At 46.8% G+C, this 23,941-nt stretch overlaps 1 protein-coding gene across 1 annotated transcript in view; it reads right to left on the reverse strand.

Annotated features, from left to right (window-relative positions):
* The window catches only part of Zfyve26 (zinc finger FYVE-type containing 26), a 63,700-nt gene that overhangs the window by 10,727 nt on the left and 29,032 nt on the right, over nt 1–23,941 (reverse strand). The window contains exons 22-35 of the mRNA XM_059279096.1: nt 22,491–22,687; nt 21,457–21,561; nt 19,994–20,116; nt 19,459–19,635; nt 17,470–17,716; nt 16,474–16,581; nt 13,388–13,551; nt 10,674–10,810; nt 8,765–8,796; nt 7,767–7,903; nt 6,234–6,454; nt 3,232–3,379; nt 2,767–2,976; nt 1,238–1,456 (exon numbers count right to left, since the gene is read on the reverse strand). Coding sequence (XP_059135079.1) covers nt 1,238–1,456; nt 2,767–2,976; nt 3,232–3,379; nt 6,234–6,454; nt 7,767–7,903; nt 8,765–8,796; nt 10,674–10,810; nt 13,388–13,551; nt 16,474–16,581; nt 17,470–17,716; nt 19,459–19,635; nt 19,994–20,116; nt 21,457–21,561; nt 22,491–22,687 — 2,225 coding nt within the window. The remainder of the gene's footprint in view (nt 1–1,237; nt 1,457–2,766; nt 2,977–3,231; nt 3,380–6,233; nt 6,455–7,766; nt 7,904–8,764; nt 8,797–10,673; nt 10,811–13,387; nt 13,552–16,473; nt 16,582–17,469; nt 17,717–19,458; nt 19,636–19,993; nt 20,117–21,456; nt 21,562–22,490; nt 22,688–23,941) is intronic.

Genomic DNA, 23,941 nt, shown 5'->3' on the forward strand with positions numbered 1-23,941 from the left:
CAAGGAGGAGCAGGGCATTCTGGATAGATGGAACAGTGCATGAAGACTAATAAAGATAACAATGTTGACATTTTGGTGAGTCTGGAATATGGAGTATCAATAGCATTTGTGGTGAAAAAGAAATCAGAAATATGGGAGACAGACCTTGAGGTCCAGCTGCATGCTAAGGAGTTGGCTTTCACCCTAATGATTTGCGAAGGCCCTTTGGGGAGAGGGTGTGATGTGTAGGAAGTTCACACGGAGGGCAGTGTGACAGGAAAAGGAACACACAGAAACGCTAACACAGTAGGTGCTCAAGTGTCATTTTCGGTGCCTTCTTCTTTCTGCACCCCTACTTGCATGAGGACAAAGGCGGGCGGGGCTCGTGAACAAGTTCGAGGGTAGCTGATGATGGGGACAAGGGAGCAGGCTTCCTTCCTGGCTTTGTCAACTGCAAAGCAAGGGCAATGCTGCTGTCAGCTTCCACTCGGGCAACAAGATAAGCCGCTTACCTCCGGCTGCACTTATCCAAGGCAACAGGACCTGATGCTTTTCACTCTCAGTCTGTGCCTGGTAGAAACATCTTTACTTCCCAACTCATGTGGAGAGGGAGGGAAAGGGAATACTAAATTCCAAATAATCAGACTCATTCGATACGGTTCTTAAGACACGCTTAGCAGCTGACACACAGTGGTAGCCACGCAACAGTCTCCCTTTCACTGTCCTGTAAGGGTCTGCTTATGATGCTGGATTTCTCTTGTAGTCATCTAGAAGAAGTGTCTATTTGCAAACTATTGTTGGATGCTGTTCTGATTTAGTATGGCTGAACAACGTTAGGCTGGTAAGCTCCTTCAGTTTCCTATGGAATTTGGTAAATATCAGTCACTTTGTCAGAAAGTTACCATTGGGGTGCTCATCTCTGTAACAGCTCTAGGTACACACTCTCCTAGGCCAGGTAGAAACCAAGAGGTTCGGCAATGTGCCTGAGATTCCACAAGACTCCCACTGAGTACCTCACGCTGGGGACTGATTGTCTCACTGTGCTCTGCGCTGTGGGAGAAGGCATGGATTTGCTATTGCTGGTCAGGAGGGAAACTTGGGATGTCATTTAAGACTTGCAGACCTCATCAGATGACTGTATAGACCGAGCCTTTTTGACCTCTGCTGGAAATGACCTCACAGCCGGACACTGGGTTAAGTCTACGGGGGTGGTCAAGGCGGGCGGCCACTGCCCTTGGACCACGTCCGGATGACCCACCTTGTTGAGCAGGAACAGCAGGGCTTCCCGAAGGCAGTTGTGTCTCACGTAGAAGCTGATGATGGCCAGGTTGGTGCCGTAGTTGTGCAGGTAGAAGAGACACTCCTGGTAGTACGTGTTGCTCATGATCTTTCCGTCAGGAATCACCTCGAGGGAGAGGCTCTGGGTTCGAAGGGTAGCTTCCAGTTCCCTCAGGGTGGCGAAGTAATCGTCATCTTGCTGGCAGGAAGAGAGGATGTGAGAGAAAAGGTGGAAAGCACTGAGTCTGCGCAGCCGCTAGAAGTGAGGCCCACGTGCCTCTATGTGAGGCCTGAGGGACGTTTAACAGGGTGGAGGGAAAATACTGCGGTTTTAGGAGTAGAAAAACAGGTAGGACACAAAATTCTCTACAATAGGGTACCACTCAAGTTTCATTCAAAAGCATAAACCCAAGAAATTTATTTCCATTTTTGTTGTTTATTGAGACAGTCTTCCTGTGTTACCCAATTTGGCTTTGAACTCCAGGGCTTAAGAAGTTAGGAAGCGGTTCTCCCTCTTCCAACCCCCACTCCCACCCCCAGCTTCCAAGCAGTGTGGAGGAGAGGCGTGCATCACTAGGCCTGGCTCTCAACAAATCTTAACACTCGATGGGCTGTGGCAGTGTACACAAGGCTGAGATCTAGGATTCATGAGTTCAAGGCTGTTGTGGATTCTACAAAACAAAGCCAGGGACTGGGAGAGGGCTCAGTGGTCAGAGTGCTTGCTGTGTGTCTGTGGACCCTAGCACCCACGTCAAAGACGGCGTGCCGGTGTGCATCTATCACCCAGTGTTGCAGATTCTAGGGGGCGGGGGGCTAACCGGAGAGTCAGTCTACTGGAAACGGTGAGTGCCAGGTTCAGTGACAGACCCTGTTTGGAAAGAAAAGGAAGTGGAGTGTGGCAAGATGGTTCTGCCAGTAAAGGCATCTGAAACCAGCCTGACCTTTGAACTTGATCCTGGGAGCTCCCTGGTGGGAGGCAAGAACTGACTCTGCAAGTGTCCTCTCACCTCCGTGAGCGTGTGGGCCCACACACACACACACACACACACACACACACACACACTCAAGACAAATGTAAAGAGTGACAGAAGAAGACTGCTAACAGCAACCTCTGACCTCCACACACGCACGTGTAGGTGAGTACAAATGCACACACACGAATACACTACAACACACTCAATGCACAAACTGAAAAAAAGAACAACCCCCACCCCAAAATTAAATATTAAAACTAAGTAATCTGGGTATGTGATTTTGACTTTTTTGTACCTCTAGTTTCTTTTAAAATATTGACTTTGTGTTACTTATCTAAACATATAGTCACTTATTTAACTACACATCACACACACACACACACACACACACACACACACACACACACACACACCAGCCTAGCAGCCTCTGAGCCCAAACCTGCACTATGAACTGAACTGAAGCCAGTCCTCTCCCTGGATTCTTACTGTTCCTAGCCTCTTACTGGATGGGGCACTTTGCCTGCTTTGCTCTTACCAAGGACACGAGGGGTCTCACTGTGGACTCCAGGTACTCAACCACATCCTGGACTAGCCTTGAGCCATGACTCAACTGATTGAGGTCAAGGGGAGGCTTCAGGCAGCGACTGAACTTCTCCCTTGCAGCAGTGAGGTTCCCAGCTTTGAGGCAGGCCATGCCCCAGGCATGCCACGCCCCAGTGGAATCAAGCCCGGTCTTGGTAGAGACCTGGAGGAAAAATTGCTCCATCTGTGAGAAGTGTCTACATTCAGGTCTAAGAGTCTCCCCAAGCCATTCTGTTCCTTTGCCCCAACCACCTGCCCACCCTCCACGTGCTGTAATTCTCACACTGGCAAGCTGGTTGTGCCCTGGATGCATCCATGATCCGGACAATGGAGAGATAGCGAGGCCCGTTTCCAAGGCTGAGCAAAGGCCATTCGTGACAGTGGGGTAGGGTAGAAGGATGCTTTATCTTTGCCTCACCTCAACGCCCAGTTGGTAGTACTCAGCTTCCAGGAGCTGGTTCCTCAGTCTGGTTACTGCAGCTGGCTGCAAGATCTGGTCTAGAGACGGCACATGACGATAGGCAGCAGTGACTAAGATATGCAGGACGTCTACTTTGCTGATGTAACTACAGGGGGAAAGAGGGCACCGCAAATGAGGCCGTGTTGAGTTCTGGAGCAACCGTTGCTTGAAGGTTTTCTATTTCATCTTCAATGTTAATTGTGATCATGAGACTAGGTACTCCGAAGGTTCTAGAGTCAGACTCTTTTAACCCCACTTCAAACTTAATAGCTCTGAGACCTACCTCAACCCACTCATCTGTTAAGTGGATATAAAGCAGAAATTTTTTAAGTATAAAATGAAATGTGTCAGATGAAGAGCTTTGGATAGTGTTTGGAACTTTGGTAGCACTTACATTTGTTAGTTTATGTTTGAGTAGGGATGTCCTGGGTTTCTGTCTGAGACAAGGCCTCTACATTGAATACTGGAGCTCACAAGTTACCCATTTGCTTTTGGCTCTTTGGAAACTTGCTTGGTTTCAAGAGAATATGGAACAAGAATCATTGACTCAGGCTGGAGAGATGGCTCACCAGTTAGAAACACTGGCTGCTTTTCCAGAGGACCTGGGTTTGGTTTTTAGCACCCACATGATGGCTCACAACCACCTGTAACTTCAGTTTCAGGGGACCTGACACCATCTTCTGGATTCTGTGGGCACCTGGCACACTTGTGGTATACATACGCACACAGACCAAACATTCGTGCATATAAAATAAAAATCATTCTTCAGAAACAAAACACAACACCCACTGACCCACATTCCTGGTCTGGACAGTGGAGCCGGCACCAGCAGAGGTACCTTGGCCCCTTTTAGTCTGGGCTCCTGGACTTCAGATTCTCTCTCCATGCCAAGAATGGCCTTCCTTATATCCCACTGACAATCTTACTCCTTACCCCTTTGGCAACCTTACTCCTGATACCCGAGGACTGGAAAAACCTTATCGATACAGAGCCCGGAGGGCTACATCATTCATTCTGCCTGATGTGGCAAGCTCACACCCACGGTTCCTGGCTCTGTCTCAGAACTACAGCAGAAAACCTGTGGCTCCTGACTCGGATTCCACACCTTTAGTGATACTTAACCTGGTAGGGACAGGGTAGGAGAAAGGACAGTGTGTAAAATCAGATTTGAAGCCATACTATAACTCTCCATTTGGAAAATGAAAACATTTGAACTAGATGATGTGTTTTTTGTTTGTTGGTTTTGAAATATATTCATTTTTATCTGTTTATCTATCAGAAGGGGACATAGTTAAAAACACAATAATTTGGTTTGTATGGTAATATACAGCAGAGAAGAGTCCTCTCCCATGGAGAAAATGACATGAAGTCATCATACAAATGTATGTGAATGTAGGGTGAGGGAGAAAGAAGGTATGATTTCAAGTCAGTGCTGTAAATCATCCAGGAATCCCACAACTGCTTGCAGGGGTGAGAACTCTGTGGGAGGGAGGGCTTCCTCCACCTCTGCCACTCATAGGGGCCCATGGGGTTAGCAGCCTTGTCTGAGGTTAGAGTGTTAAGAGGTGATAGAGTAGGCCTGTGCTCTGAGCTTGAGGGAGACATTTATGCTCCAAAGCACTCTCTGTCCCTGGCTCCTGAGGCCATTGGGAACTGGTGCTGGCCTCACTTTGTGAGTCATGTATCTGGGTGGATAAGGAGGAATTAGGAGTTTTCATTGTCAGGTTAATGAATGGAGTCAAAGCAGGTTGCGCAGGAATCTGAGGGAGAACAGAGGTCTGAGCACCAGTCACATCTTCCCTATTTCCACAGATGACTCACAATCCTACCATGAATCAGGAGCCCACTGCTTCCCCAATTAAAACAAAACAAAACAAAACATTTCTTTCTTCTTGTGTGTGTGTCGGAGCATGCTGGTGCTACGGCATGTGTGTGGAGGGCACAGGGCTTGTGGGAGTTGGTTCTCTCCTTCCACCATGTGGGTCCCAGAGATCAACTGCAGGGAGTGAGGCGTGGTGTCCCCAAAATGTTTTTATAGACTCTTTATCCAGAAGTCCTAGAGGTCACAGTCAAGACTGGGGTGGAGTTCTGTGTAAGGTTAATCACTGAAAACCAGAGAGTTCCATAGACACAAAAGCTACTTCCCTAAATGACTTTAATGACAAATTATCTAGTTAAGGTGTAAGCAAGGAAACCACGTGCTGGCTAGTTTTACGTCAACTGGACAGAAGCTGGATTGATTTGGGAAGAGGGACTCTCAATTGAGAAAATACCTCCGGAAGATGGGCCTAGACAAGTCTGTAGGGTATTTTCTTGACAAATGATTGATGTGGGTGGGCCCAGCTCACTGGGGGAGGTGCCAATCCTGGACAGGTGGTCCTGGGTGGTATAAGAAAGGATGTGCAGTGCAGTAAGCAGTGTTCCTCCGTGGCCTCTGCTTCAGTTCCTGCCTCCAGGTTCCTGCCCTGACTTCCTTCTGGGATGGACTGTGATGTGGAACCATATGCTGAATAAGCCCTTTCCTCCCAGAATTGCTTTTAGTCATGGTGTTTTGTCATAGTAATAGAACGCAAATGAACACAATCTGTTTTTGAGGGTTTTGAAAAAGAAAAGGACATAGGCTGACAAAGGGCGAGGACAACCAGGTACTTATATTTCATTAACACCAAAATGAGATGCATTGTTAGAGAGGATGGGAAGATGAAAAGTCATAGTAGGGTCAGCAGAGGAAGCCAGATAAAAACTGCTACCAGGTAGAAGAATGGAGGCTCACCTGGCGGCAGTGGTGCACGCCTTTAATCCCAGCACTCGAGAAGCAGAGCCAGGCGGATCTCTGTGAGTTCGAGGCCAGCCTGGTCTACAGACAGCGAGATCCAGGACAGGCACCAAAACTACACAGAGAAACCCTGTCTCGAAAAACGAAAGAAATAAATAAAGAAAGGAGGCTCATTCTTATGTACCTGTCACAAAGAGCCAAGTCCTGGCTTTGGCCAGCCTTGACGAACATCATCTTGGCGCTGAAGAGCAGCTGCTTCATGATGTCTATGAGCAGCCCTGCATCCAGCTCTGGGTTGGTGAGGCCCTTGGACAGCTGGCAGCAGTGCTCGATCAGCTGGTGACCGCAGGCAATGCTGTCTCGGTGCAGGTTCAGGATGGCGATGCACAGGGAGGCGCTGGGGGCCTGCTCAGGGCAGGAAGGGAGAACAAGACAGTGAGAGCGTTGTTCAAAGGCCGCTGCATGGCAGAAATCACCATTCCCACTTCACAAGGCTGGAAACCACTGCAGGAGGAAACCGCACAGTCCACAGCAAAGCAGAAGCAGAGCCAGCCACATTTTAGATGCTCAAGGTTTCATTGCTGGAGCTCTGGCTGCTAGGCTTTGTCACACTGTGGGAAGAGGACAGTTATGTCTACGATTCCTACTTCTTTTTTTTTGAGACATGGTCTCTACATAGCCATGGCTGTCCAGGAACTCACTTCCTACTTCTTGACAATATCCACAGGTGGCCTCCTTTTTCTGGTCTCCTGTCCCACAATTGCAATCATTCTTGTTCTTTTCAGTGGCTTAGATGACAACAGTCACTCACTTAGCTGAAGTCACCGTTTCAAGTCCTGAACACGCTGCTGCCAGATCAATAACTCTAAAGCACATCTGTAAAATTTCCTAGGTGCTCATGCCTATCAAATAGTCATTTCTTACCTTAGAATTCATAGTTTTATATATAAATAGTCTTTCTCAATCTTACCATATTACCAATACTTCATCAATACTGTCTTCTGATGTCCTAATCATGCCCTGTGATTTTTGACTCAGTGCCTTGGCTCAGATATTTTAGTTTAGTTTTGTTGTTGTTGTGGTGGTGTGTATGTGTTTGTGTTGTGGTTATGCATTCGTGTGAAGGTGTGCATGCACTTGTGTGTGCATGTGTGTGTCAAGGCCAGAGGTTGATATTGGGTATCTTCCTGAATGGCTCTCCATCTTATATTTTTTGGAGTCAGGGTCTCTCACTGAACCTGGAACTTGTTGATTCAGCTAGAACTTGCTAGGCAGCAAGCCTCAGGGTTCTGCCTGTCTTTGCCTCCTCAGGGCTGGGACTATATAGGCACATGATGTTGCACTTGTTTTTTTTTTTTTTTTTTTTGGTGGATGCTGGGGATCCAAAGTCAGGTTCTCATGCTTGCATGGGAAGCACTTTACCATTGACTGAGCTCTCTCCCCATTCCCCTACACAGTTCAGTTTGTGCCCTCTCCTTCCCCTACCTTCACCCCCTTGCAATTCCGAATTTCTGCTCACCACACTCTTACCCCTCTTCCTGTACATTTCCCGAGACGTTCCTCATCTTCTGCCTAACTGGTTTACTTGTTGTAGCTCTCATATAATTGTATAATAAGCAAGCAAGGACCAGGCTGTAGTTAGAACCTCTGTATTCCCTGTTACACTGTCGGACGTCATAAAGAAACTCAAGTGACCGTCACATTTTATTGTTATTACCTGCTCATAGTAAAACTCACTCCGAACCAGCTCATTTTCTTCCTCATTTAGACTCAAGATCCATTCCACCTCCGCTGCTTTGGGGACTCTCACCACAGCTGAATATGGAGGGCTTTCATTCTTAGAGCTGTCTGAAACTAAAGAAGAGAGCTGTCAATCACATGTCAGTCACTCGGTGGTCAGGCAGTCTGACAAGCTGGTGCGTGTCACAGGCAGACATCTACCTGCTGTCTGAGGGTCCCTTTCTCTCTCTGTGGTCCCTTTTCTTTCCTTTTTAAAAGATTTGTTTACTTGTTTGTGTGTGTGCCTGCAGGACTTTATGTGTACCATGTGTGTGCTTGTACCCACAGAGGCCAGAAGAGGGCATCAGATCTCCTGGAATTAAGAGTTACAGGCAGTTGAGTTACTCAGTTTGGGTGCTGGGAACCAAACCTGGGTCCTCTGCAAGAACAGTAAATGTTCTTAACTGCTAAGACATTTTTCTAGCACCCTGTCCACTTCCCTTTTGTTTTCTTTAGGAAACGCCATTAGATACTTCAGGTCCTCTTCCCCAGGCATCGGTCTGGGATAAATGTCACAGTACTTGTGACATGACTGATGCTTCACACAAGAAAATCTTGAAAGACATGGCTCAACTGTTGGCTTCTCCAAAAAACTAACCTGCTGTGGAAAGATATTGGCCAAACTGTTAACAGTGATCATCTGAGGGTAAGGACAAAGAACTGGATGATAGGACAATGGAGGAGGGGAGCCGGGGTGCAGCAGATGGGGTAGCTTACACAAGACAAGCACCGAATTCACTGGTCCTTGGCTTTCCTGGTGCTGGAAGCTAACGGGCCTTGAGAAAGGTTAATGTGAAGAATGTCAAGGGAAACAGCGATAGAAAAGCCACCAAGTGCAATGAGGTGCCATATGGCTGTCAGCTGAGGCTGGTGCAGTGACAAGGGAGCCAACTCCTGCCCCGACACAGAGCCGCAGAGAACGCAATCGGGCCTTACCTTCTGACTGGCACGGGCTCTCCTCTGGTGCACTAGAAACACAGAAAGAAAGATGAAATGCCTCAACCACTGCTTCTCTGCTTTGGCTTAGTGAACAACAGCAACATTTGCTCTATTGGTCACTGATCAGGGGATCAATCACGCATTAACTCTTTCTCTCCCCCACTGGTCACAACCATCTCTTGCCCTGCTCTGTCCACTTTATCTCTTACATAGCCATTTAAATGTCCCCATCTCTCTGTGTCTGAGGGGGACCGCACCTTTTTTTTTTTTTTGGCAGTAACTCTCTCTGACTTGGACTACCTAGCCTCTGCTTGCCGCTGTAGCAAGAGTTCAAGAATTCAAATCTGGTCCCATTCCGCCCCTGCTGAAGAATCCTTCAGAAGCTGCTCAGGTTGAAAGGACTCCACACTCACAGCTGAGGAGAAAGGCCCTTGAGACCTGCCCTGACTACTTCTTTAGCGATCTCCTTTCACCCATGACCTGTCCTCAAGCTGTGAAGGTTCCCTTGCTCCACCACCAGCTCTGGTCAGCTTCTACTGGTGCCACCAAGGATCAAGTTTAAAATGAGTACAAAGGGCATGCTGGCCAACCCCAATCCATGATGGCACCAGGGAGCAAGTCCAAGTCTTGTGCCAGTGTTTAAGTCTTCTGGATTCAGCTGCCAGCTTTACTATAGGGTTGGCTGATCAGAACCCTAGCCTATCACCTCCCTACTCACAGCTCCTCAAATGGTCAATTTCTTCTCCTGCCTCTCTCTGCCTTTGATGTGTCTCTCCGACCTCTGGGCATAAGATTTCTTTTCCGTTCTGTTCCTTTTCAGGTTTCTTTCCTACCAACTCCTCATTCTCGAAGACTCATTTCCTGGGGTCCCCTCCAGGAAACTCTCCTGCCTACCTGGCCATTCTGTGTGTACAGTCACCACTGCACTTACCCAACCACTTTGTATTGTGTTTATTGGCTGTCTCTCTAGTAAAACGGGGGCTCCTTTAGGGTAATTAACTACTGCAGAGTGACCGCTGGTAAAAGAATCCCCATCAATATTGACTGCTCACTACAACCCCGTAAGGACAGTGTTTGGGTAATTCCTGTCCTACACCTGACAGAGGAAGGCACAGCGTGGTAGGTTAGGGTTTCAGGAACTGTACAATGTGTATGGCATGTCTTCCTTCCTATGCAATCAATACTCATTATGGCAAATAATGGCCCACACTGCTAATGAGTAGAAGAAAAAAATCTAGTTAAGTTTGCTAAGTGAAATAAAACATGAGAATCTAAAGCAATATTGCTTTTGTATGGATGATTTCCCCCAGGTGCCCTATGAGCCTTACACTTCCCACTCTCATTGAGAAGTAGTAGGAAAAAATCCAAGTCAGAAAACAACGTCTTCATCCATCTGCCTTGCCAGAAGGAGGGACAGGTTCTGAAATGTATCTGGAAGTTAACCATATGTAAGAAAGTGTAAGGGCTGGTCTATGAGTCACCAGCCAGGAGGATAACTCAGTTTAGAGCTGAAGCAAATGAGCCCAAACATTCAGTGGGTGTGGACAGGTCCTGAGTCCAACCGGAGCCACATGAAGCTGGAGTGACTAGGAAACAGGAGAGGTGGCCGAGTGAGATCGTGACCTCAGTGTGTGAAACACAGAGTGTCTTGGTTTCAGAAAAACCAGCCTGTAAGAACTCTGAACACTTCCTTCTCATCCCTACTTCCCATCCAGAAGCTTCTCCGACAAGGTCATTCTGTGAGCATTTCACAGTACAGTTAACGACGCTGCCAGCGTGCATGTTAAACAACATCTCTGTGAGTGTAACAGGTTCAATACACTGCCCAGTGGGAGTGCCAGGAGTGTTAGGACCCTGGGGAGATGACAGCGGTCCAGCCGGCGTCAGCCCTGCTGCAGACACTCACTCTTTGTTGTAGTAACCGTAGCACTGGTCACACACTCGTGCAGGGTTTTCTCTGCAGCCGTCCACCACCATTTTCTTAGTGGAGCAGGAACCACACACTAGACGCCCACAGCGGCGACAGTGATGACGCCTGTTAAACTGAGGACAGCCAACGGAAGGACAGGGGAGAGATGAAAGGGAGATTACTGCCTGTACATGTATACTTGGTTTTTGTCAACCATGGCTTATTAAGAATACCAGGCACTTGGGTTTTCACTGAAAATGAGCTAGTACACTAGCCCTTGTCCTCAGAAAAGTCACGTTTAGGGGACTGGGGATTTAGCTTAGTGCACAAAGCCCTGGGTTTGATCCTCAATGCCTCCTCCTTCTGTTGGAGGCCAGCTCTGACCTGTGAAGGGTTCTTTGGCGGGGAGGAGAGAAGAATGAGGAAGCATTAGGTAGAAATATAGACGGAGACAAGAAAGACAGAGACACAGGATAGCTTCGGGAGGGCCTTGGGTTGATATCCAGTCCTCTTGAGATTTATTCTAATGGACCTTTTTATACACTACCAAGGGGACCCCCTTTCAAGATCAGAGCACAACGTACAGCCAAGCGTGGACCCATCCAAACACCTGGTAACCATGCCCCTGGCCAAATCATCCAATTGTGCAGCCCTGATGGGCAAAGCAAGCTCAGACTTTCTGACCTTAAGTAAGGCCTTACTAGGGAGCCTCTGTGGGTCCCCACACCCTTCCCCAGACACACAAAAGAAAAGAAAAACAAAACAAACAAAAGCCTTCCAAACTGAGGGACAAGTGTTCCAAGTCCTGGGCAGTCTGCCGTCAACGGCTCCTAAGAAGGGTGGCACCAAAGCAACATTTGGAGACACTCCAAAAAGCAACAGGAGGGTGGGCATGGTCGCTCACACCTATAATCCCACCACTCGGGAGGCTGAGGCAGGAGGATTGCTGAGTCTGAGGCTACCCTGGGCTAAACAGTGAGTTGTAAGCCAGCCTGAACTATAGCAAAACCCAGGAGGGGACCCCGGAATCCTGCTCTCTTGACCATTTGGCAGAATAACTGCTGAGCTCCTTCTGAATGTGGCCGTGGTGCAGGGGACTGGAGACTGAAGCATAGCTGAGGCCTCCTAGGAGCTCGTGGTCTGTGCGGACAGCGGATCTGCACTGAAAATAGCGAATCTTCATTATTAACAGATTCCATGTTTAGTAAGCCAAATACAAATTTGAAAATTCAGTAAGGAAGAAGAGCTCTGCTTAGCCAGTGAGGACCATGCTGCCATAGCTGATGATGGTAAAGTGAGAAGACAGCCTTTACCAAGTGGTTTAGGACATTAAAAGTTTAAAGCTTTATTATAGTTTTATTTATGTGTCTTTGTCTTTGGGTGGGGGGTTGTGTATGTGAGATCAGTGTCCAAAGAGGCTAGAAGAGGGCACAAGATCCCCTAGAACTGGAGTTACAAAAAGTTGTGAGCTTCTGGTGTAGGTGCTGGGAGCTGAACTCAGGTCTTCTGTAAGAACAGCAAGCATTCTTAACCACTGAGCCATCTCTCCAGCATCTATGTATGTATGTATGTATGTATGTATGTATGTATGTACGTATGTATGTATCTATCTATCTATCTACCTATCTATCTATCTAACTAGGCAGTGTCTCTTGTAGCTCAGGCTGGCCCTAAACTCACTACATCACTGAGGATGACCTTGAACTGCTGATCCTCCAGCCTCTACCTCCTGAGTATGGGAGTTATAGATGTGGATCATCACATCCATTTTAAGTGGTACTGGGTTTGAACCTGTGGCTTTGTCCATGGTAGGCCATCACTCTACCAAGTGAGCTGCATACAGAGGCCCCTCCAACTATTTTTGTTTTTAAGGAAGTATTGCTTCATTTAATTTCTGGAGGTTGATAGTCATTCTGTACTCTTCCATAGATGAAGAGATACAGAGAAATTACATCACTACTGCTGACATCAGTGCTGAACTGATCCTCTAGACAGGTGCTGGTATTAACTGTGCTATCATATGCAATCATATGTAGTTTTAACAGATCCATGAGCCAACTCACATGTCATCTGTAGCTTATAATAGGCTTATGAGATAAAAATGTTTATAGTCACATTGCTATTAGGAAGTACAGCTAAGGGGGCTGGAGAGATGGCTCAGAGTTGTTAAGAGCACTGCCTGTTCATCCAGAGGTCCTGAGTTCATTTCCCAGCAACCACATGGTGGCTTATAACCATCTATAATGAGATCTAGTGCCCTCTTCTGGTGTGTAGGCATGCATGCAGATAGAACATTGTATACATACATAAATAAATAAATCTTTAAAAAAAAAAAGGAAGTAGAGCTGAGAGCAGGAACTGAGTCTTCTTTCTTCTGAGTTAGTATATATAACCCACTACCAGGTCACTGTCTTATTGTGAAAGACCTAGGAACTAAATATGAAATCTCCAAAGACTTGGTGACTCCTGCCTGTCTTTATTATCCAATGAGAATGCCAACGGTTTTATAATTTAAGGCTATTTGAGGATGCCTACTTCATAAATGGATCCTGAAAACACACTCAGGTCAGGTCAAAGGAGATCCAGTCATAGGTTTGGCGATCTGAAAACATCACGGTCCTCTTGGGGACAGGTGACCGTGAACTCATGCTCACAACCTGGCACTTTGCTTTTCTTTCCCTGGAGTGCTGCTGAGGAAGGATGCTGCTTACCATGGTGAAGTGCTCTCTGCAGCAGACCATACAGGTGCTCTCAGTCTCATCTGGGACCCACTGATCCCTGGCAGGGGGTGCTTCTGGGGGCACAAACTCCAGCAGCGGCTGAGTCTGAGGGGAAGTCCTCTCCTTGGGACTGGGGGAATAGACTAAGGCACTTCCTGGAGTGAGAAGTCAGAGAAAAAAAATCTCCTAAGTGAAAGGAAAGACTGAATTTTACGATTTTACAAGGCTCTCCTGGAGTGATCGATCCAGGTGATAATCAGTGACTGCTTGAGTCACAAAAGAGAGACAGGCGTCATTGTGTGTCCCCCATTGGAAATGTACAGCAAAATCTATCAAATAATATAATTAATCAAAACCATTAAGCCTTGAGGGGGGTGGGGTGGTGGTGGTGGCGGGGATCAGTGACGGTTCAGTGGGTAAAAGGTGCTTGCTGACAAACCTCACGGCCTAGGTTGTATCCCTGGGAGCCACACTGGCAGAGGGAGAGAGCTGACAAGTGCTACGGCACGTCATTTAATCATTTAACAATGAAAAGAAATGCAACTTACAAAATACTAAGCCCACACTGAGCTAAGCCTTAGATCTCACTACCAGTGCACTGGAAACTTAGGGACACAGACCCTTATTGTCATAAAAGGATGTCAGCAAAGTCTAGCGTGTGGGCCAGGGGTGGTGGTGCACACCTGTGATCCCAGCACTTAGGAGACAGATGCAGACTGAACTCTGAGTTCCAGGCCAGCCTGGTCTACAGAGTGAGTTCCAGGACAACCAGAGCTGCAAAGAGAAATTCTGTCTCAAAAAGAAAAAAAAAAAAGAAATCCAGCACTTGGGATAAATGGCCTAGTTTCTTTCATAAAGAGGTGGGGCTGACCAATTAATTAAAACAGATGTGAGATACTTTAGCCAAATGCCATGTGTGGATGTTATTTGGAACTGGATTTAGAATCAAAACAACTGTAAACAAACAAAAAACAGGATGTGACAACTGAGGATATTTCAATATTGACTAGATATTTGATAACAATCATTTTTAATTTGAGTTTAGGTCCAATAATAGCATTGTGGTTTGATTTTTTAAAAGATTTTATTTTATTTCACATTATGTGTGTGTCTATGTGTGGGTATACACACATGTGAGTGCAGGTGCCTACAGAATCCAGAAGGGGGTGCTAACTCCCCTGCAGCTGGAGTTACCACCAGTTGTGAGTCACCCAGTGTAGGTTTTGGGAACTGAGCTTGGGTCTTTTGCAACAGGAGTCCATGCTCTTAGCAACTGAGCCATCTCTCCAGCTCTCAATGGTTTATACTGTAAAAGCATTTGCCACTTGGGAATTTATAACAGCATACTTACAAGTGAAATAATGTATATCTGAGATCTTTTTGAAAACAACCCATTAAAGGATAGGCACACAGACAAAACAAGAACACACACACACACACACACACACACACACACACACACACACACACACCAAGGCTGCTCGAGTTGCCTCACAGCTGTTTAAATACCCAGGGTCTGGGTCCTCCCTTGAGGCCTACAGGTTATTGTGAAGCATGGCCAGGAAACGGCAGGGTTTTTGCTTTACGGTATCTAAGATTTCTATTGTCTAGAAGAGCAATTTCACCACCAGTAGAAACTGAAGAGAGCTGAAAACAGTGCTTCTTAGCAGTGCCCAGAGTCCTGCTCTCCTCACTGTTCGGCAAAACAACTGCCGAGCCTTTTCTAAATATGGGTCATCGTGCAGCAGGCTGGAGACTGGGAAAGAAGGGTGCTGTGGAAAGGTGATAAAGCCTAACTCAGGCCTCCAAGGAGCTTGTCCTTGCTGTTGTATGGACACCAAAATTTTCATGAGGGCTAACTATAGCTAATCCTCATCAGTAACAGATTCCACATTTATAATGTTTCTAGTCATAAATGTGCAACTTCAGAATCAATACTCTTGTGCTGGCTAGTTTTGTCAACTCGGCACAAACTAGAGTCACATGGGAAGAGGGACCCTCAACTGAAGAACTGCCTCCCTTAGACTGCCTGTGGGCACGTCTGTAGGGTCTTTTCTGGATTAATGATGTGTGTGTGTATGTGTGTGTGTGTGTGTGTGTGTGTGTGTGTGTGTGTGTGTGTGTGTATGTGTGTGTGCGCGCGCGTGCAGTCCAGCCCACTGTGCCACCCTTGGGCATATGGCCCTGGGTTGTATCAGAAAGCAAGCTGAGTAGGCCATGGAGAGCAAGCCAGTAAGCAGTGTTCCTCCATGGTCTCTGCTTCAGTTCCTGGTCTAACTTCCCTCAGTGATGACCTGCTACCTGGAAGTGTAAGGTAAAGGAAACCCCTTCCTTCCTTCTCAAGCTGCTTTTGGTAAGTATTTTACGGCAGTCTCAGAAGCAAACTAAGACAACTCAAAATCATTACTCCCTCGGCAATTACAGCTACTTGTGGGCATGTCTGGACTGGAGAGAGTTTTCAGTCACCCAACATTCAGGTTCTCAGTAGAGGCCGACTAGGTGACATTCTTTCCTCTTGTCTCAGCTCTCACAAGAGTATGGAAATAGTGGGGGGCAGGGTAGGGCTGGGCGAGCAACTCTGGTTCCATACAGATGGACAGATTTTGAATTCCGACTTGGGTACTTGTCAGCGAGGCAAGTCACTTCTGAGTCTCTTTTGAGACAAAGAACATAGAATCTACTAGGATGAGTTACTTTGTTAGATTTTAATAAGATAATCTACGTAGGGTGTGTGTGTGTGTGTGTGCGCGCACGCGTGCATGTGTGCGTGCATGGTCATGTGTGCGTGCATGCGTGTGTGTGTGTGTGTGTGTGTGTGTGTGTGTGTGTGTGTGTGTGTATACATGCCCATATGCATAGTTTCCTCCTCTTGGAGCAACATCTCAGGGCTCACTGATTCAGTGTTTGCAGAGACTTTTGTAGACACATTGTCACAGATAATGAGTCATCTGTATGCTGAATCTACTGGGAAGTAAAAAGGTGGAGTAAATTATGAAAAAAAAAAAAGAAGAAGAATTTCTTAAGTGGGAATAGAGAAAGAGTGAAAGCATGAGGTGGTCAGAATAAGACGTTCTTACCAGGAGCAGCAGCAGCAGCAGCAGCAGAGAACTCAGCTGATGATGATCTAGACAGGGTCTCAGAATCTGAGGTTTGGTGGACAAGTTCCTGGAGGTGAATCACAGAATCTGTGGAAAGAGAAAGAGCTGGTCCACCACAAGCATCTTTATTCTCATGCTATACGTTTAGTGCAAGCCTCTGTTGACTTGGTTGATTGTGGCATCATGATTACATTAAATATAAACAGAATGGTAAAAGAACTTCTAAGCTGGCTGGGCGGTGGCAATCTCAGCACTCAGGAGGCAGAGACAGGCGGATCTCTGTGAGTTTGAGGCCAGCCTGGTCTACAAAGCAAATTCCAGGAGAGTCAGGACTACACAGAGAAACCCCGTCTCAAAAAATCAAAACCAAAACCAAAGCCAAAAAAAGAACAAACAAACAAAAACTCTTCTAAGGCAAAGATGTACGCTTTTTAAATTTCACAAAAAGCAGACAAAACCATCAAGCCATGTTTGAGGCACATGTGACAACCATCAAGCCATGTTTGAGGCACACGTGACAACCATCAAGCCATGTTTGAGGCACACGTGACAACAGAGCAGATTTTTCAATAAATTTAAAAATGCCCAGAGAGAGTGGAAGACGCTTAAATAAATGATGCCCCTGGAGGATAGGAAGGCAGCCAGGAGCATCATCTAGTTTTTTTTCTTCATTCTAGAAGAAGTTAAATCAGCTCCCAGACAACTGATGTCTGCCGTGACCCTGGAAATGAAGCATACCCCACTAAAAATGATAGCACTTAGGAGCCCACTGTCAAAGCCAGACAAATTTTTCCAGCAACGTCTCGTTTTCCACCCCTTTGTGTTATCATGCACATAGTGTTTGAGCCTTCTCCTCAGATCCAGATCTTGCCTAAATAACAAAGAGCTGTATCTCCCTTTCAGTCAGTAAGGAGAGAAGATTGAACCCAAGGGTAGCATGGCATTTCTTCTGAAGTGTAGAACGCAGCCGGTCACCTGATCGCTTTTCCCTCAGAGGGTACGGGAGGTCCAGGGCTTTCCCTGCATATCTGGAGAGCAAGGAGTCAACCTCATCCAGGGTGAAGCTGATCTCCTGTCCGGCCAGCAGCTGGTGCAGAGTCTGCACGGCCACGGTGGCCCAGTCCACCTTCATGTTCATCAGCAGCTGCTCCAGCATGAGCAGGGGGCTGGAAGACAAGTGGGCACAGCTGGCCCGGTGCTGCTCAGGCAGAGTCAGGAGAACCTGTGTGCAGGGTAGAGCGAAGAAAATCGTACACACATTTCAGGAGAGGCTTGCTTGCAGGGAAGTGAAAGGATTACAGAGACAGAGCCCTATTGTGGCCCCGCTAGGGGTCATTGGGAAGCAAGGTTGAGCTTCTGAGTCCTCTGGGTGGCAACGAAGACATGTCCTAGGACCTTTACCTAGACAAGGGGTTGCTAATCTTTTTCTGTAAGGGGTAAGAGAGTAAATATGTTAGACTTTAGGACCTAAAACCTACTCAGCATGAACAGTCAATGTAGTATGGAAGCAAGCACAAGCAAATGGATATATGAATGGATGTGTCCTGTGTCAACACAACTTGACTTAAAAAACAGGCTGAGGACTAGACCTGGCCTACAGGTGGTCACCAGCTGACCCCCTGGCCTAGACCCTCCAGGCATCGTTGGGCTTTGCCTAACCCATGCTATCATTCTATGTGAGGTTTTAGTTAGAACGAAGAATACTAGGTGACGCTAGGAGGGTGCCCGATCCTGGCAGCTCCAGCGTCCTAATAAAAGGTAGACCTAATGCCCTTTAGTGGTCAGTCACGAGGGTTGAGACGGAGTCACTGGTTCTGTTCTGCTGACTACCACTTCCCCATTTCCCCCCAACTAATTAAGTGATGTGAATAAAAAAGAAGAGCTGAGCATGGTGGACAGCGCCTGACACCCCAGCATACGGAAGGTGGAGGCAGAAGGATCGGGAACAGCCTGGGCTACATGTGACTGGGCCACCAAAAACAAATGGACAGATAGCCAAAACCTAACAACCCCAAAATTCACACACACACACACACACACACACACACACACACACACACAAAGAAAGAAAAAAAAAGAAAAGGAAACACAATCTCCTGAGGGCTGTGCCATGGCACTCTTGGCACTTGTTCATTTTGTGGGCAGTATATATGAAAAGTCAGAAGAATTAGAAAAGAGTTGATGGTCCCATTGTCTCTCCAAACCCTGGGTCACTGGATTAATGAGTCTTGTTTGTAATGTCTTCTATTGGTGTCTCTAACCTATTTTCTCATTTAATTATTGAGACAAATAAGCCTCTTCCATGAGTATAGACTATCATGCAGTACTATCATACAATTTGTGTGTGTGTGTGTGTGTGTGTACCTGCGTGTCTATGATGCACCATATGCATGCAGTGCCTGTGGAGGCCAGAAGAGGGCATCCAATCCCTTGGAACAACACGTAGTTGTGTGCAGCCTCACAGGGATGCTGGGAACTGAACCCAGGTCCTTCTTAAGAGCAGCCAATGCTCTTAACCACTGAGCCATCTCTCCAGCCCCTCAAGTAGTAGTTTTAAATCCTTACATCCAAATTCTTTTGGAAGAGAACTAGTCCCTGTCCCATGACCACTTTTAATTGGTCTGGTGTGCACGTCAACTACCAATATTTTTTTTAAAAGGCCAGTGATCCTAATACTTGGTCAGGCTTGAGGAAACAGTGATACAGCACGTGCCATAGAAAGCCTGAGGGCAGCCTGAGCTGACTGGGCAAATCTCTCCTTGGAGGAAGTGCAGAAAGACTATGACAAGTCCTGGAACACTCACTTAGGACATGGTGAGCTGCCAGGTTAAGTGTTTATACAGCACAGGCCAAGGGTGGCAGGCAGGCGCCTGGCACCAGAGCCTATACATGGACAGATTCTGAAGCGGAAGTGAGGCCAGCGATCCCCGCTTCAAACATCATTGTCTCCAACCCTTTCCTCACCTTAGATCCCATGTACAGCGCCTGGATTTCATGGTGTCGGTTGGTGGTCAGCTCTCCGTAGAAGTGGGAGGTGAGGTAGTTGGCCAAGAAGTGTGAAGTGGTTAAGCTAGGGTGCTGGTCAAGGGACCTCTCTGTGACCTCAAGGCACATGGTGCGATCAGGGATGCGTTGCAGGAGCTGCAGCAGAGGGTAGGGAAGGAGGTGAGCCCTGCAGAACTCTCAGGCTAGCCTTGTTTGGTGGGAGAAGATAACATTAAGGTTCATTTATTTGGGGCTAATTATCTTTCTCCACTCATTTGTTGCCATCCCCATACTTTACCAATGCGCTGTGGCTTTGACAGGACCCAGATGCTCCATTTGGCACTAAGGTAGACCTAGGTACCTAGCTCAAAATGAGTGTAAGTGGATCCTGCAGCCCGGAAGGGGCAGGTCTGCAATCGCCAAGACTTTGCATAGGATTCAGGAGGAAAGAAGGCACCTGAGAGGACTAGCCTCGTCCCTCCCCTGATGAAAACCGTAGAGACTCAGAGCTTACTTGAAGAGCTTTTTCATGTTCTCTTCTTTCTAGCAGGTGGAGAAGATGTTTGTGGTGCAGACTGATCAAATGTTCCCTTGGAATGGAGTACAGACGGCCCCACTCCTCACATAGTTCATACTCCTGGAAGGAAACACACGCTGTCAATCAACTCCTTTCAATTATTAATGGTCGGGGCTGAGAGTTGGTTCAGCAGTAAGAGTACTGCTCCTCTTCGAGAGGACTTAGGTTCAATTCCCAGCACTTACGTGGCGGATCACAAGATTCCAGGTACCCTCACACAGACATACATGAAGGCAAAACATCAATGCACATAAAATAAAAATAAATAAATCTTTAAAATAATTAAAAAAAATTTTTTTTGAGACAGTTTCTCTGTGTTGCTTTGTAGCCTGTCCTGGAACTTGCTCTGTAGACCAGGCTGGCCTCGAACTCACAGAGATCCAAAAGGTGTGTTCCACTACTGCCCAGCTTAACATTCTTTTTGTTATTGTTGTTCCTGTTCCTGTTTTTTTGAGACAGGGTCTCTCTCTCTCATGTAGCTCTGGCTGTCCTGGAATTCACTCTGTAGTCCAGGCTGGCCTTGAACTCGAATAGATCCACCTGCCTCTGTCTCCCGAGTGATGGGATTAAAGGTGTGTGCTCCCATATCCAGCGTGATAACATTGTCTAGGATCCCTCTCTATGCCTCTGCCCTGGTCTGCCTTCTTGGTCAGGTGCCCTGTCTGACTCTGGGCTAAGCTTTGTCACTTGATATTTTATATCAGAATCACCTCAGATGCACCTTACATTGCCTTTCCCCCTAAAATGTGAGTCACTCAAGGGCAACAACTAAGCTTAATTATCTTTGTCTCATTTAGCACAGTGCCCACCAACATTCTAAATGTTTCCTGAATGAATGACAGTTCGAATGAGCCTCTATACATTTTGAATTATGATGCATCGGCTTCTTAAAAGGCAGATACATTTCTATTAGTGCCAAAAATAGACAAAAAACACAGGAAAGGGATTCTCACTAATGACCAATCATGGAAATGCAACTTGGATCAATAAGAAACCACCTTACTGGCGCACACACACACACACACACACACACACACACACACACTGGACAGTATAAAGAGTTGGCAAGGACATGGAGCAATTGGAAGTAGAAGTGAGAATTGACATCTGATTTGATGAGACTTGATCCTAGTAAAAAGGGATGCTCATGATGAACAGCAATTCCATGTGTAGAAACACTCCACTCACAGTGTAGAAAATCTCACACAAGAAAGCCATGGTGATGGTATTATCCTATCTCCCTGTATTTTGGCAAATCTCACAATTAAAAGAAGGAAAGATTATATTGTAGTTATAAAAACCTGTGGATATTGATACCTGCAAAGGACTCTATCCACACAACCAGCTAAGGAGCTAATACCGTTCAGGAAGGAAGATAAACCAATCCTGGAAAATGTCACCTGTGCTTCCAGAATCATGTTCATGACAGACAACGGGTCTTCGGTACAGCAGCTCCTCAGGGTCTGCCAGTCACACCACACTGGGGGATCCTGCAAACCTAGAACCTAAGCAAAGACAGGCGAACCCGTAAACCACCTGGCAACTTCTCCCTCCGCGAACAAGTCATCCGTACATCCACGGAAGCGCCATCCCTCGAGCTCTGCCCCAGAGTCAAGCTGTCTGAACTTTCCAGGAAAGTCGGGGAAGGAAGCAGAAGGGCAAAGGTTGTTTGGTGACAATCAACCAAGTCTTCCGAAGTAAAATTGGGGGAAAGTCTGACCGGCAGCTAGGACACAAGTTCTCACTGGTGAGGACAGTTCTCAGAGGCTCAAAGCCTGTCCCGCCTCCTGAGGTCATCTGTCCCAAGTTTCTCCACCTCAGCGCTCTACCCAAGGAGTTCTTCCAGCCTGAATGTTCCGTGAATCATCTTTCCCACAGCATTTTAGCTTAGTATGAAAACTGTTCAAGAGGTACAGAAAGGAAATCTTTCCCCTCGCTGTACTCCCCTGGCCTGGTGAGCCTCAGGCTCGCATATATTGTATACTGGTTAGGCAGCCAGACCTCCCAAGTCTGTCTCCCTGAGCCCTCATCAGCTTGCATAGCACACATCCCACAAGAATCTTTCCCTGTTGAAAGATTCAAAACGGCTCTGGAAATTTAGCTGAGCTTTAGAATAATCTCTAAGAACAGACACGATGGAAGGATTTACACAAAGCTCAATCCATGCATGTGAAAATACCTTTGTGAACTGTGCAGCAGCATCCCAACGTTAATTTTATTGCTATCCTTCCTCGATGCAAATGTATTTAAAACAGTAAGAGTAACAACACAGAGTTAGATAAAAGGTCTCCCTTCATTCATGTAAGAACCTGATGCAGAGGAAAAGCCCAGCCTACATTTTCTGTTTCTTACGATAGCCCATCATAAGAGAACGGGCTGCGGGGACGGCGGGTAAGAGGTGCGTGTCCTCTACTCTTGTCGCCACAGCCTGTACCTTCTGATAGACCTGCAGCTCCGTCAGCTTCCTCTGCAGCTCAGATTTTAGTTCTCCTTGGACAGCCATGTCTGAAACACAGTAGGCCAGGATCTCCTGGCATGACTCCAGGGGCCACCTGTCCACAAACCGTAGGGCCAGCTGACTTCTCAGAGACGCATCCTTCACAGGAAACAGGTATTGCCAACCTTCCTTGTCTATAAGACAAAACAACGTTCAGCAAGCCCACCCTGAAGGAGCTTAAAGACCCCCAATTACTTAAGAGGGCTTTGTTCTATCTTATGACCCAGGAGCTTGCAAGGCGGGGGAGGAAGGGGAAGAGGGGGCAATCCATGTGACTGTAACTAGGTCTTATACCTGGAATATTACATGACAGGAAGAAATCCTCTACTCCTAGTACCTCTTTATGCAAACCTATCACAGTCATAGGACTTTCTGAAGGAAGAGAAGGAGGGAAGGACAAAGGAGAGGAAGGGAGGGGAGAGAGGGATGCTTCCCACATTTTTTCCTGCTGCACACTGGTACCCTTGCAAACTCATCTTGTCAGTAAAGCTTGAGTGTTCCCTGCAATTTCCACTCTGCATCCTATATAAAAGTTATTGGAGTAAATGAGCCTCATTCCCTAAATATCCTGTCACTAGGTGGCTCTCTCTCTCTTTCCCACACCCATTCATAAATCTGATCTTGGAGACACAAAAAGATAGAGCCCAAGCAATTAATATCATACAGTTCTTTTACTGAATTTCTTAACCTTCTTGGGGGCGTTCTCCTTTCAAAGGGCGGCTCGGCCTCTACTACAAAGCTACCCTGTACAGCACATCTCTGTACAGCTTTTGCTCTCTCTAGTGGAGGAGTATGGCTCATTGATTTTCTATTTTGATTATACATGAAAATCTCGTGTGTGTGTGTGTGTGTGTGTGTGTGTGTGTGTGTGTGTGTGTATACACGTGGAGGTCAGAGGTTGACGTTGGGTATCTTCTATTGATCTCTACCATAGTTTTAAAAAAATCTTATTATTGTGTGTGTGATATGTGTGTATGTTAGTACAGTTGCACACACGCCATGGTGGAAGTCAGCCTTGGGCGTTGGCTCTTTCCTACTTTTCTGTTGGTTCTGGGGATCAAACTGAGGTCACCAGGCTTTGTGTGGCAAGCACTTTTAGCAGCTGAACCATCTTACTAGCCTCAGACCTTATTTTTTGAGACAGTGTCTTTCACTGACTTGGAACACCCTGTTTGGCTTGACCTGCTGGCCAGTTAGTCCCCAGGATCTACTTGTCTCTGTCTCCTAAGTACTGGGGTTACAAACGTGTGCTGGACCACACCTGGCTCTTCCGTGGGTGCTGGGGATCCAAACTCAGGTCCTCATGATTGAGCAGTAAGCACTTTGCCCACCCTGCCATCTCCTTAGCCCCTTGTTTTGTTTTGAGACAGGTTGGCCTCAAACTTCCT

This window comes from Peromyscus eremicus, chromosome 14 (genome assembly GCF_949786415.1).
Source record: "Peromyscus eremicus chromosome 14, PerEre_H2_v1, whole genome shotgun sequence".
Lineage (NCBI taxonomy): Eukaryota > Metazoa > Chordata > Mammalia > Rodentia > Cricetidae > Peromyscus > Peromyscus eremicus.